The 13,947-nt window shown below is 45.7% G+C and overlaps 1 protein-coding gene and 1 long non-coding RNA gene across 4 annotated transcripts in view; one reads left to right on the plus strand and one right to left on the minus strand.

Annotated features, from left to right (window-relative positions):
- Miro (mitochondrial Rho GTPase) overlaps positions 1-13,768 on the minus strand; it is a 32,310-nt gene extending 18,542 nt beyond the window's left edge. Inside the window, exons 1-9 of one of the 3 annotated variants that reach the window (XM_065427681.2) lie at positions 13,275-13,768; positions 8,910-9,050; positions 7,787-7,830; positions 6,261-6,314; positions 5,262-5,372; positions 4,548-4,598; positions 4,350-4,451; positions 920-1,018; positions 144-252 (exon numbers count right to left, since the gene is read on the minus strand). In XM_065427681.2, the coding sequence (XP_065283753.1) occupies positions 144-252; positions 920-1,018; positions 4,350-4,451; positions 4,548-4,598; positions 5,262-5,372; positions 6,261-6,314; positions 7,787-7,830; positions 8,910-9,050; positions 13,275-13,326 (763 nt within the window). In that variant the 5' untranslated portion in view covers positions 13,327-13,768. Of the gene's footprint in view, positions 1-143; positions 253-919; positions 1,019-4,349; positions 4,452-4,547; positions 4,599-5,261; positions 5,373-6,260; positions 6,315-7,786; positions 7,831-8,909; positions 9,051-12,519; positions 12,656-13,274 lie in introns of those variants that run through there. The other 2 variants (XM_065427679.2, XM_065427680.2) reach the window with 2 other exon arrangements.
- The window catches only part of LOC135898634 (uncharacterized), a 206,154-nt gene that overhangs the window by 160,960 nt on the left and 31,247 nt on the right, over positions 1-13,947 (plus strand). The gene's annotated exons all lie outside the window — the stretch shown is intronic.

Below are 13,947 nucleotides of genomic sequence, written 5' to 3' on the forward strand. Positions count from 1 at the left end.
AACTTTGAAACCCGTAGCTTGTGCACGGCCACGTTGAAGTGTTGTGTAGAGCGAGAACAATAATTGTGCTTTACAATAGCCAAACAGGTATGCAATAGTAACTAAAGACCTGTGACAGTGCAAGTATCACGTGGAACACACACCTGATAGCGTGAGCCCGTTGTTCTCCACACCACCCTCCAGGTTCTTGGACACAATGGCCTTCAGGTCATGGAGGGCCTTGGCTTCCAAGGGTGTGTTGAAGCATTTTCGCTGTTGAGGATTCAGACGCTCACCATTACATTCAATGCGCAGAAGGCAGGACAGGGAGGATCGATACTCAAATTTTCACAAGACAATCCGCATGCATTTCGAAAATCACTGCAGCAGTGCCCTGGAAAAATCCTCACGAGATGCAAGTAGTGTCCCTACTTGCATCTCTACTTTGAAAGAATGCAAAGCCTGGCACTCGAGAACAAAAAATTTACTGGTTCAATGTCGTTCAGTGCCAGAACCCACTCAGTACCCCCTGCATGAGGCCTCCACTACTGCTTCTGCTAGTTCAGGGAATGCTGTGAGCTCACTCTGCACAAAGCTTGTACCAAATGAATCAGACAGCAACATGCAGACAACGCCACGTCGTACTGGTGAAACAAACAGCAATGTGCCGCCCTTCCTCAACTAATCCAGCTAGTGCAAGAGAACTGGATGACCTTAAGCGCTGTTCAGGATTGACATTACATGTCGTAGTGTCGCAAGTAACCGACGCTGCAATACAGATATGATCCCAGGCACGAGCGTGTGACAGACAAGGCAACAGTGAACGCTGCATTTGCATGCCAGTTTAAGCCAATCTGTTGACACAGAAAAGAAGGGCATTACCTTCAACCAGAAATACGTCCCAACAGCGAACAGGTACAAACTGAGGTTGGGCACTCACCTGAAAAACGTTCAGTTCCCGGTCGCTGAGCACGCCGTCGTTGTCAGTGTCACAGATGTGAAAAATCCTTGTCAGCGCTGCCTTGCACCGTTCCGTCAGCTGCAGGGAAAATCCGAGCCATAAATGCACAAGATTACTTGTTTTTGAGTCATTTAATTATTTGCAGTGTCCCATAGCAACACAGGGAGCTTCACAATAATTCTGACTATCTGGGGCTTTAGTGCACTTGCAATGTTTGGTACACAACCATTTTTGCTTTTTGCCTCGTAATACAGGCACATCGGTTGGAACTCGAATCCGTGACTTTAGGCTCAGCTGCAAAATGCCAGAGCCACTGTGGCATCCTGATGGCGAGAACGTGAAGTTACTGTTTGGCTTCTATGCTACACAAGAAAGTGTCCAAATTTGGGCAAGTCGTTTGTCATGTATGCATGTGCACCCAAGACACGACGACCCCACATGGACAAAGTGAAGCACAGATTCACGTTTGCGGAACATGAAGCCAACATGCCCTGTCTAGTGTGGGGACTCTGGGCTTTGTTGGTGATTTGCTACACACTTTGAAAAAGGGCGGGGAAATCATAAAATCTTGTGTACAGCATAGACCGCTTATAATGTAAGTTGCCGGAGTTGCAAATTTCTGCCCCCCACCATAAGCGGTACCAGGGTGTCTACCAAGTTGACATTTCCAAATTCCCTGAGTTTTCCAGGTTTTCCCTGAGCACCTTTGCGAAATTCCCTGAATGAGCCAGAACATTGTTTTATGTCAAGACAGGCTGACACCACGTTGCCCGATGCTGTCACTCTCTAGTAAGCATGCTGAAACAAAAAAATGACTTAATCCAGTTTGAATAGTAAGGAGTAACATCTATTTTATTTAAAAAGAAAACAGAAGGAAGGTGACTGTAAAATGCACAGCGAAAGAAATGGTAAAGCCCATTCCAAATTGAGTCGAACATTTTCAAATACGAATGAAAAGGAGATGCATACATTAGTAAATATTTTTTAATATAAGCTATTTCTATCAAAGCAAGCTCATCTGTATGAGGTCCTGAACTTTGTCACAACTAAGGTTCTCTCTCAGCAGCTGGGAAGTCAACCTCAACTGTCCTGACATACTCTCAGCTCGTACACATCTCAGTGTTGGGTTTCACTGCTTAAACAATTTATTTTGGTTTGGATGAGGGACACCTGTGTTTCAGCGTCAGTCAACACTTAGTTTTTTTAGCTCAAGCCCCTTCAAAAAGGCGGCGGCACCCTTCCTTTCCCGTTAATTCCTTAGTGCGTCGGTCCTTTCTGTTCTCATCCTCCTTCTACCACGCTTTCACCACATGGATCATCTGAAGCATCCTCTTGGTCAATTGTAGAGTCAACATTTGATTTTTCGGACTTCCGAGGGGCCGCAAAAAAAATTGAAAAAAACAACGGGCAGTCTGAAAAAAATTAATGCATGTCTTTAACTGCCTTTAATGGCTAAAATTACCACAGGCACGACTGAAAAAGCTCTGAAGGCCTGCCAGTACGCTTATTAGGCATATCAGGGCTTGTACTGTGACAGGAGACGGGGTGCACGCATGTGTAATTAAGGAATACATACTGTGTCCCGTGACAATTGCCCCCTTCCCACGCTTGTTATGCTTCACCGCCTAACATTAATGTACTGAGGCGAAGCTAAATTTCGGAGACTGGCATTACGCAACGCGCTGTGCTCTGCTAGCTTCAAAGCCAATTGCGAGGATTACAAAGGCGGAGTCGGTGCCATTGGTGATAGCGGCGAATTCTTTCAATGAAAAACACGACACCGCATGGCAAGAAGCTTAATAGCGAACATAGAAGCAGCTAGGCCTAACGTTGCCGCGGTGGTGGTTGCGGCTGCCAGCAGATCTGCCTGCGGTTCGAGGCGGCGAGATAATCAAAATAGCGGCGGTGGCGGCTTTGATTAATGCCATTTCAGACCTGCAGTCAGGGCAATATACATTGACTATATGGAGTACGTGGTGGTGCCGCAAAACCATGCAAATTATCGGGCGTCTAGAAAATCGGTCGTTAACTACTCTGGCAATACATCGTGCCGATGACACGGCGTCAATGACGATTCGTTGCGATTCCTCTGTTCCTGAAGCCAGCATTAACACGACTTTCGTTCCCCTTCAATAAAGTTACAGCTAATTTTCCCTGATAGAAGCACAAATTCCCTGAGTTTTCCATGAGTTTTTCCAGACTGTTCAAATTCCCTGAGAATTCCCGGTTTTCCCGGTTTTCCCGGTTGGTAGACACCCTGGGTACCGCAATATAAATAAAACAACATTTTTCAAAGGCTGTGCAAGGAATAAACATACAAACCAAGCAGCCGCATATGTCTAGGAATCGTAGCATACAAGACGGATGTGCCCTCACTTTCATCGGTGAAGTGCTTCCTCTGCTTTCCAAGTGTCATACAGCCACGGCGAATAATTTCGTTGACTGCACCGAACCGCAACTGTGGCCGCCAACTCCAGACAAGACAGCGCAGGTTAGGCCTAGGCGGAGGGGGTGTCGGGTGGCAATGCTGTTGTAGCAAGCTCGCATTTGACATAAGACCCTTACACGTCCATCTGGTGCAAGACCATGCGCACAGGCTGCACGTAAAGTGGGGTTCACAGATGATGAGCCGGTAACTACCATGAAGGCATATAGCAAAAGTTAGTATGTGCGCATACTTGTGGGAACTGCGAAAGCTTGCGCATGGACAACTGATGAGTTCCGAACTGATGAGCTTGTGGAACACACTTTAAACTGACATCAAGAAGTCAGTTGCCCATGCAATATTGGCACTTTGTGATGGTGCGCATAGCGACGGGTGAATGAGAAATTCACTCGCAGCATTCACCAATTCTTCTGCAGTGCTAGAAGGTAAAAAATGACAAATTCATTTTGCCATCGAAATTCATTTTTATGTCCTGCCCAATAATTCAGACGTTTTTCCGACATCGTCCATGTCCAAAAGAAATCGGTTGACAACTGTATTCACTTTCTGCACAGAAAATGAAGAGCCAAAAAGCCAAAATGCGCACACATTTCATTTGGGCCACACGCCGCTGACAAGCAGCCGGAGCAAAAGGCTGCTCCGTCGCCTAGGCAATCCGTATACGCCTGCTCAACCAGCATCCTGATGCCACGCTCTTTCTTTTTCCCTTCTTTATTCGCTCGCTCACTCCACATCATTTTTTCCTTTTCTGCATCACCCTCCTTGCTTGTCTGCAGGATACTGCGGCAACCGCATTACAACCGGTATGCCCATACATTAAGTTCTATGGAAAGATAAGTGGAAGTCATAAAAGACCGCATTACATACGGTCCTGCACCATGAGCAGTTACGTAATAAGTGGTCTTAGCTGTGATAGTATATGGGTCAGAATGTTAGGGCAGAAGCGGGGGCGGCCACACTCACATCCCTTTCTTGAGGCACGTAGAGTGGACCCGTGGGGTGAAGAACCGCCTTCTGTGCATAGTAGAACAGTTCCGAGATGTTCTTGAAGGTCTTGGCTGAGCACTGCGCAGAGGCGTGAGAGGAGTTCCTGGTTCGACCTCATCGTCACAATAGTATTTGCAGGCTTGCAAGCGCAGAAACCGACAAACGTTGACTGACCTCAACACACGTCTCCACCTCTTGGTACTGGCTCATGATTGGCACCACCATCTGGTGGGAGAAAAATGAATCATTCGTGTGTCCCTCAACAGCAGGGTTTATTTATTTATTGTATACCTCTGGAGTTACACAGCAGCCTTATAGGGCAGAGGGGTTTAAGCTAACAAACATACAAAATGTGCAAGATATGCATAGATAAATGTTAAAATATTGGCACTGAATATCGGCGGAAGCAGAAAATGATGCATAATACACAGTAAAACAGTGAAAGGTAGGTGAAAAAATGTATTGAAATATACTACTAAGTGCTTTGTGGAATATATCGTCTGTGAGAGAAACTATTTAGTGTGGCAGGCAATTCCAGTCATGCCAAACTTGCAAAAAAAAGTAAATAAGTGGGTATATGCAATCATATTGTAATGTAGTGCTGACATTGGCTACTCAATGTCATGGCAGCTACTTCTGGGGAGTGCTAGCTACAAATTTTTGGTTTCTCTACTAATCGGCTACTTTTTTTTTATGCTTTTGAAATCAATTGGGTATCCCAGCAGCGTCATAAAATTCAGGTGATGGTTGGATTTTACATAAACAGTCATATTTTGCCCTGTGACAATAGACACACACCCAGACAAACTCTATATTTCTCTCTTCTATGGTGTTAATGTACAAACAAGTAATCGTCCAAGCTTCCTGTGGACACATCAGACAACGCACCTCTAGGGAGCTGTACTCGACCAGGTCCGCCTTGTTTCCCACCAGAACCACAGGAGTGCCGTGGTCGTCGCCGAGTTGCTCCCGAATCAGGGGCAACCAGTAGTCGGTGATCTGGGGAGCGGGGCAAGTGCTTCAGCACCAACATGCAAGCACCAAAGTGCAAAGCGTCGACAAAACTAAGTGCAAGTACCGACAAAACGCTGCAATCATGCACTTCAGGAGTGAAATGTTGGGGCAGTTATAAAAATCGGACATGGATACAGAGAGAGAGGGAGAGTGCAAGATGAAGGAAAGAGAAGGCAGTTAAAGGAACAAAAAAAAGATATATTTTGAGCTGTATTAGCGTAATGCATAACAGTACAAAACAGTCGCTCTTACTGCTACATAAGGCTTGGTAAGCCACAGAAACGCAGAAATGAAAGACGGGTGGCGATATAACCTCGAAATTCCCACACCCGGTTACCATGGTGTCATGGATTTTGATGATGTCTGCTCGGGCCTATCTAATTTTTATCGGTAATAATGGACTACTATGATATTGTATTTTAAAAGAGCAAAAAAAGTGTACTTTGAGAGTTTCAAGAGCCTTTAATTACCCATAGTGAATCAAATATGAGGAAAAAAAAAAAAAAGAAGTGTCGAAGTCCATGACGTGCCAGTGCCGAAATTTTGGTGTCAAATTCAAGAAATGGAACTTTGACCTTTACTGACTTCTATAATGATCAACCTGTTACTACGAAATTGACAAAATTAGAGTTTTGAAAGAGTATTTTGTCAGTCTAAGTAACAGTGCCTAAGCAAGGCAAACTTAAGAACTTTTTGCAGGAAAACATTTGCGAGGTGATGGCCATTTGACATCAAGCACCCTTCAGAAAAAAGAATGTTGCCAGTCTCCTGTAAAACAGGCGCCACTTTTGACTTGACTGTGCTTCCCCTTCTTAGCAAGCGACGTTTCGCGGGCCGAAGAAGCCGCTCTGATTATAGCCTCTTCTTGCTTACCTTGTCGATAGTGTCGTCGTCATCTACGGCATACACGACGCAAACCACATTAGCCTGAAAAACAGGGGCACAAAAGTACCATAAGTTAACTGTAGAAGCTTGGGCAAGTTGGTATAACATTCTTTTTCAACACAGCAAAGGACAAGGACGAGACGAGTCTAGATACACAGCGCTGTGTATGTGCACTCGTTTCGTCCTTATCCTTTGTGCTGTTGAAAAAGAACATAAGTTAAAGAAGGCTTAAATTTTAAAAAAAACTTTCTGCAGCTCAACAGTTGTACGAACAAGCAGGATCGAAGAAAGCGTGCACCATTGCTCTGTCTTCACAATGGATATTTTATGCTGCATATTAGAAAGACATTGTTCATCAAATGTACTAGAGCACCAAATAAAGCCACACAGGAGATCCGCACAGCCACACAGGAGAGCAAGCTTGCAATATTATTCCTGCCTATTTACCACTATATAACCCCAGTAAGAATATTGCTGTGCATGCATTGTTTCGCTTGTTGTCAGAGACTGCTTTCACCAAATTCTAGTACTAGTCACCTTACTGCTAGCTACAAGATGCGCTTTGCTGTACCCAAAATTTTATTAACACTGTTGCCTAAATGGCAGCAAGACAGGCATTCCCAATCAGATTGCACGTGCGACACAAATAATGTCACACTATCTCAAGTACATATGAGCCCCAGCAATTGATGTGGAATTCGCACTGACATATATATAAATTGCTGAATCAAAGCTGTGTGAATTAAATTTGATGACTGCCGACTGCACTTGCCACTATCACTGCAACTTTGACGTTGCCTTACTTTCCTTGCAAATGTCCGCCCAATAAGGAGTTCAACCCTTTGCCCCAATGTTTCTGCTTCATAATTGTCGCTGTACCACGTCAGTACCTAACGTTTCATGTTTCTCAATGTTGTTCAAGATGCTACAAGTGAGGTTGTTTTGTTTGAATGCAAGCTCTGTCACCTAATTAGAGACATTTAGCTTGTCCGTACAAGTGCTATGCTTTATAGAAACACCGGGTTACGGTAAACATGGACAGCAGTAGCAACACTGGTAGTGAGATCTTGTGACTCTTTGTTTGACAACATGCGAAACGATTTTGTGCTGCACTGCTGCTCTTGTCAGTGCAACATAAAACAAGTGGGACTGCAGTTGTCAATGGCGTCACTGCTGATGCTTTACACCAGCAGGTAAGCAGAATATGGCTAATTACTGCAATAATAGCTCTGTGCTTTCTCTGGTTAAACTCTGTGCCATAAGATGGCACCTCCAAACTGGATACTCACGTTTGTGCTCACACATGTCCAGCATTCTGTGAATGCTGGGCATAAAGAGCATACGGTGAATGTTGAATGGTATACAGACAAACTAAAACTCTTGGTTGGCATAGTTTTGGTTGCATTTCTCTATGTCCGCTAGCAGAACTTCTCACTGCTAGTAGATCAAATGAATCACTACTGTCTGTCTGCTTACTACACGACTTGTCCGAGTGATTCTTGAAATGTACTCACCTTGCCAATTTCCTCAGCTAGGTTCTCTTGGCTTTGTTCTTGTGCTGAAAGACAACAGTGAAGAACAGTTTGACAACGGCCATATTGAGAAAAAGAAAACCAGCACATGAAATTTGTCGAAGGTAAGCAAAACAGGCACTGGTGCCAAAACAGGTTATCAACCGTTGCAAACTGTTAGTGCGTTTTCTGACTAGAGATCAATGTTAAAGAGGGTCAAATCGCATTAGCTAAACATTGAGCATCGAGTACAAACGTCTTGGCTCGAATTATCCAAATTTTAACAAAACATGCCTGAAAAGAATGATATCGTGAACAATTGACATATCCACAATATAGACATGCCCTAGGAGCAAAGTTTAGGAACCAAAGCCTCAGCAAACAAATTCTAAAATACCGCTTATCGCCCAGTCATGAAACGTGAAATTGTGTCAATGAATTGAATTGGCCTAATGCGCAGATGTGGCATGTACCAGATGATTTAAGACTGCCTGCCCTGGCTGTGAACAAAAAAGGAATTGCGGCATCTGTGGTCTCCAAATACATGTTTGCGACTGTAGATGGGTGGGAAATTTCTAAATGTTTAGTTGCCACTAGGAAACTGAGAGGTAGAGTTTCCATGCATGTGCATGGAGATATCACCTCCACAAATGCACAACCTGTTGTGTGGTGCCATCTGGTATAGCGGCACCCAGCCACATATCCAAAACGATAGGTATGAAAAGCAGGCATGCTTTGACTGTCATTCCTTGTTAGGGCTGCAAGAGGCTATTGTCCTGCAGTGGAGTATGTAAAATAGGGTGGTGGTGATGAATTATCAGAGTCTGGATTACTGCGAGACGGCTTTGGTCATCGAGCGCCTCCCATGCTACTCCCACGCCAGAGGTGACGACGACAGAGACAGCCACCTAAGAAATCTTCCAGCTCATAAGACTGACAGAATTTCTCAAGGTGAGCAAGGAGATGACCGGGGTAGTTGGAGAAGTATGGGAGAGGCCTTTGCCCTGCAGTGGGTGTAACCAGGCTGATGATGATGATGACTGCCTGTCTGACATAACGTGCAGCCACAGAGTGCCGTGCAGCCGACGACAAAACAAGGGGATGCACATGAAGGGCCCGCACGTACTCGAGAAGTCGACGATACGAGTCGGCACTTTCTCCGGCGTCACATCGGCGGGGATGGTGATCTCCTCGGCTCTCGGCGGGACATCCTCGGGGAACTGCTCGCTAACCAGCGACAGGATGAGGGACGTCTTCCCCACGCCGGCTGCATCAGTTTGCACACCAAGAAGACAAGAAATATGAGCACGCACGAGATCCTAAAGTACATGAAGCAAGGCAGAACAAGCACCATAGTCAGCGTCAGAGCTCCCACTGCTAAGGCAAGCTAAAACAGAAGACAAACTTTGTTTCTTTCAACCCCACTGTTGGGGATTTCAAAATCTAGATCTTCCAGGCTTCAGAATATGTCCGCTTGTGTTGGTCTTTTGAAGCTGAGTCTGAAGCTGCCTCTGTGAGATTGAGCTTTGCAAAAGGCTCTGTCACTGCCGTGACATCGTTTGCCAATGAGTCAGCCAGCTACTTCTCAAGGGTACGTGGTTGAATTTGGGCAATGTGGCTTCATAGATAGCTTAAAGAGACACTAGAGGCACGCATCAGTGACGTAAAAGTTTGGCCTAGTTGGTTCTGCATCATTTGAGGCATCACAGCATGATTTTTCTGACGAGCACAGAACCAAAGAATAGACAAGGACAAGCCCTCTTATTCCTTATTTTTTGTTTTCAACAGACATGCATTTCATTTGCAATAAAGATTTTTTGTTCAAAGTAAGTACTTGTCTGTGGCTCTGTTATGTCCTCGTAAAAAATTTAGTTAAAGGTGCACAATAAGTCAAGACAGAAAGGCAGACTTACATTTAAAATGTCCAGAGCCTCACTTCAAACACAGAACAGTGCTTTCGTATACAAGGGAACAATGTAGTGATGGACTAAGTGGGGCTTCATAATCAATCATAAAGCCCATAATCAATCACTCTAGAAAACATTTGCCTTGACTGCCACCATGAACCTGCCAACAAAACAACAGCTATATAAACTAAATAACACTGATAGAAGTGGGCATTTCAGCATGTTCTTGAAATAATTAAGGGCTACACTTCAGACATCCGGAAGTGGTCACACAGGACAGCTGGAATGAATCATAAGCCAAACTTTTGTCTCAAGAAACTTTGCTTCCTTCCTGGATGGAAAAAGAAAAACAGAATGTGCGCTAGCACACCTGTTACTGATCTCTTCAATCTTCGCAGCTTCTGTAAGATCGTACTGTGTGTTATTTGGCTAGCACTCCTGCAAAAAACAACAACAAAAAAAACACAGAGCCCTCCCCAACCACAACTTTTGCAACCCTAGTTGAAAGAATGAGTACCAGGGCATGCATTCACAAGCTTGAGTATGTTTGCAGTGATCGTGTATTTCAAGTAGTTCCTGGGTTGTCACACATATTGTTTGTCTGTTTACACGAAGGAGGCAAAAAGAGAGAGAGAGAGAGACTTTTAGCACAAGGGAGAAAATTTTCTTTTGGTGTTCCCTTGCCACAAGCACACATATCTAGAGCACAGGCATCAAGCTCACACGTGAGTTTTTCCCTGGGGTGTGAAAGCCAGCCTTAAGAGCACAATGTTTCCCAATCCCTTTTTTTAGACTCTGCGCTATCTTGCGGATGTATGGCAACAAAACACTGCTATCTTTTCTTTCTTCTTTTGACAACTGTAGCCAGGTTTTAAAAACACTGCCAAAAATGTAACAGCTGCTACTTTTACTAAACCTGAGTACACTGAACTACACTTTTATGACGCTTTCGAAAACTGCAAAATGCAAGAACACGTCACATTTAGTGACAGTGCTTTGAACTGAAGCAATAATTTCATCTAGTGACAATCCATAGTTTAGATAAAGCCAAAACAATGCAAAAAAAGGTGCCTTCACTGCGTGGCAATAGGGAATTGGAACTGTTGGCACAGAATGAATGATGATGGGAGCAGTAAGAAAAAGAGTTAGCAGATCTGGACTTGTGTCCAGATTGGAGCAAAAAGCACGGAGGCTGACCTCCGTGCTTTTCCTCAAATAATTTATTCCCTCTCTCCACAACTATCACCAATGGCTGCTGTTAGCTAATCGAGTGGCCCGAAGCTGCAACGACATGTGGATGCCAATGTTGGCAATGATGTGGAAAACTGTAGTCGGTGACCTCAAGTATGCCAGTCACCAAAGGTGCGATCTTGTACGCGTTCCAAAATAGAACGGAGGCGGTTCGTTCTTTACGTCATGAAACAGGCGGTATGTTCCGTTCCGTTCGTCCGATAGCAGACGACACGGAATGATTGATAGCAGATATCACGCCGCAATTGACGTCATGGCGTTCGGCACGGTTCAAATTGACAAATCGTATTTGGCTTGGTGGAACGAACCGCCTCCGTTCTATTTTGGAACGCGTACAAGATCGCACCCCAAATGCACTACTGTGTAACTCAGGGAGAATTTGCATAGATGCCCCAGCCAAATACATTAGCTAATTTCATCGACAGCACGGTGAGGTGAACGTCTTTCAACATTGGTGTTTGGAGGGTATTATGGTGCAAAGCACGCAAGTGGCTGATGCAGTGAGGTTTTGTATTTGCCAGCTCGCTTGCCTTCTTTACTGGAACAGTTAGCTAATAATAGGAGTGTCAAAGCGGAAAAAAGTATACGTGTGTGTGAGTGTGGGAAGCCTGTCACATGGCAGAGGTAGAGAGGGAAAGGGGGGGGTTGAGAGCTTAGAACAGCGTGTATGTGTGTATATGTATAGAGTGCGATTGACGGCAGCTTGCTCTGGGCCGCCATCAGTTAAACTCTGCTCCTCAAGGAGGCAAGACGTGTGCCGAGCAAGCTTCCTTAACAACACTTTGCAATGTTGTGAGTGCAATTAAAGTCATGGATACGGGGCATCAAAAAGGTGCCATGTAATGCCCTAATGCCTTTATCTCGCATTTACTGCTAAATCGGCACTGAATGTCCTTTTTTCTTCCAACCACACGAAAAAAATCCTGAACATGGCATTAAATGTAGCCGTAATCCTCTGTTAATGGAAAACAGTGCCATTGGTCACTTTGGTGCGGAGAGTAATGCCAAACAAAGATAATTATGAGGTGCACCACGCAATTTGACAAGAAGTTCAACGAGTTGCTCAGTGTGTCACTGCTGTCAATTTGCGTTCTTGCAGTGGAAGACCGTCAAATCAATAATAACTTGTAATGCTTGTAATAAATATCTTGGTTCTTAATTACTATAAGAGGTCAATATTTATTGTTACCATCTCTCTCTCTCTCTTTTTTTTTGTAGCTACGAAGACTGGGCTGAGCACTGAATATAACGTGAATTCGCGTTACAGGTGCCAAATGTTCTTTCTGCAAAACTTGAGCTTTTCATTCTAGAAAAAAAATATACACAATTGGAGGCCTTACAAAACTCTGAGACACAATTCGTGACCGAAGGGGTGCGAACAACCTGCGCGCTTTCATCAGAACAGCTCCAACGTTCGAAAAGAAGAAACCAAAACAGGCAAACAAAGAACCGCAGGTCGACGCGGGAAACCTCACGTCGCAGGCCGCTACTGCGCCGCCACCTCCAGACGCCCGTCACAACCTCGCAACCCTTTCGGGTGCCAGGAACCCCACTTGGCCCCAGGCCAGTCAGACTCACACATGTGCGCCGTCGCGTACCGACCAAGAAACCGTTGCTGGTGCCGGACTGCTTCCGTTTTCCCACCAATGAGCGGCACATGCCTCTCCGGTCCACCTTAATCCAGTCTCGACGCCCACGACATGCGTATTGGTGCGCGTTCTACGCAATGTGCGCCACGACCACGCCGCGCACGCCGTGGTTGTTGAGCCAGCGCGACTTCCCACCGCTGCAGCTATACTTTCGAAACGCGTCGAACCGAATTCGACGCGCTGTTTGGTTTCCTTCCACAAGAAACTAACGCAGAGCCGCGATGCTGTTGCGAAAGTCGCCGTATACGAAAGTCAGCAAACAGTCGCAGTTTCGGTTATCCGAGAGACATCGAACGAAGCACGCGCGTGAGCACTTGCGAACGTACCGTACCGTACGTGCAACGACAAGAGATGTTACCGCGGCGGGTACTTAAAGTCGTCAAAGGCGTTCCCCAACAGCCTTTCTCGTGTGTTAACGCGAAGGATTTGGACTCCCTAATTACGAATCACGCACCAGCTATCCAACGAGAAGGCGATCGAAGTGCTCGCAAGCTGCCGTGCAGTTCTTGCGACGGCGAGAGACGTTATCTGAGCGGGGCATTAAACTCGGCCAAAGGCGTCTTTTTCGAAATACCCGACCGGCTTGTCGACGGAGTACGAAATCCGGGGACTCCCGGCCGGCTTTAGGGCGAAGCTCGCGGCCGGAGGAGACCCCGCTTAACGAAATAAACAATCGCCGCTCACCTTCACCGACAAGGAGGATTCGGACATCCCGCTTGCCGTTAGCGCGGACCATTGTCGGCTGGCGGCGTAGATCATCCGCCGCAGGGCCGATAATCCCAGAACACTAATCCGCGACACATTTACAGTCGTTAGGCTGAAAGAAGCAACCACCGCCGACGGCACCGCGAGTCCAAGTGCTCCAGCACGCCGCTCATAGCTGCTGCTGCTGCTGGACACACGGCTTTGGCGCAAGTCGAGGTCAGCAGCGTCGGTTTCGGCTTCTCGGATGGCCCAGCGCAGATCAGCAGCCCGAAGAGTTCACATCTCTGCCACGGGTGTCGTAATTTAAACCAGGCTGCTTTCTGTTTTGCCCCTTTTGTAGCACAAGGTCAGAGTCCAGCGATGATAGCGTGCGACCGAGGCACACACTTTACGGCAGGTACTAGTACGCTACGCTAGCGTTCGTTCCGGAAAAAATCCAAAGCACAAGCAAACGCAGAGCCGGCTTACAGTGTTGCCGACACGAGCTAAATCGAACGCCAATTTGGTGATTATGTAGATTATGTAACACATAATACTCATAACAAAGAGAATATGGCGTATTTTTGGTTACTGAAATTGCTTTGATCACCAAAGGTGAGCAAAATAATGACCTTCAAGATTCTATTTCGTTACTTGGGCGTCCATTGCTGGA

The sequence above is a fragment of the Dermacentor albipictus genome, chromosome 8 (assembly GCF_038994185.2).
Source record: "Dermacentor albipictus isolate Rhodes 1998 colony chromosome 8, USDA_Dalb.pri_finalv2, whole genome shotgun sequence".
Taxonomy (NCBI): Eukaryota; Metazoa; Arthropoda; class Arachnida; order Ixodida; family Ixodidae; genus Dermacentor; species Dermacentor albipictus.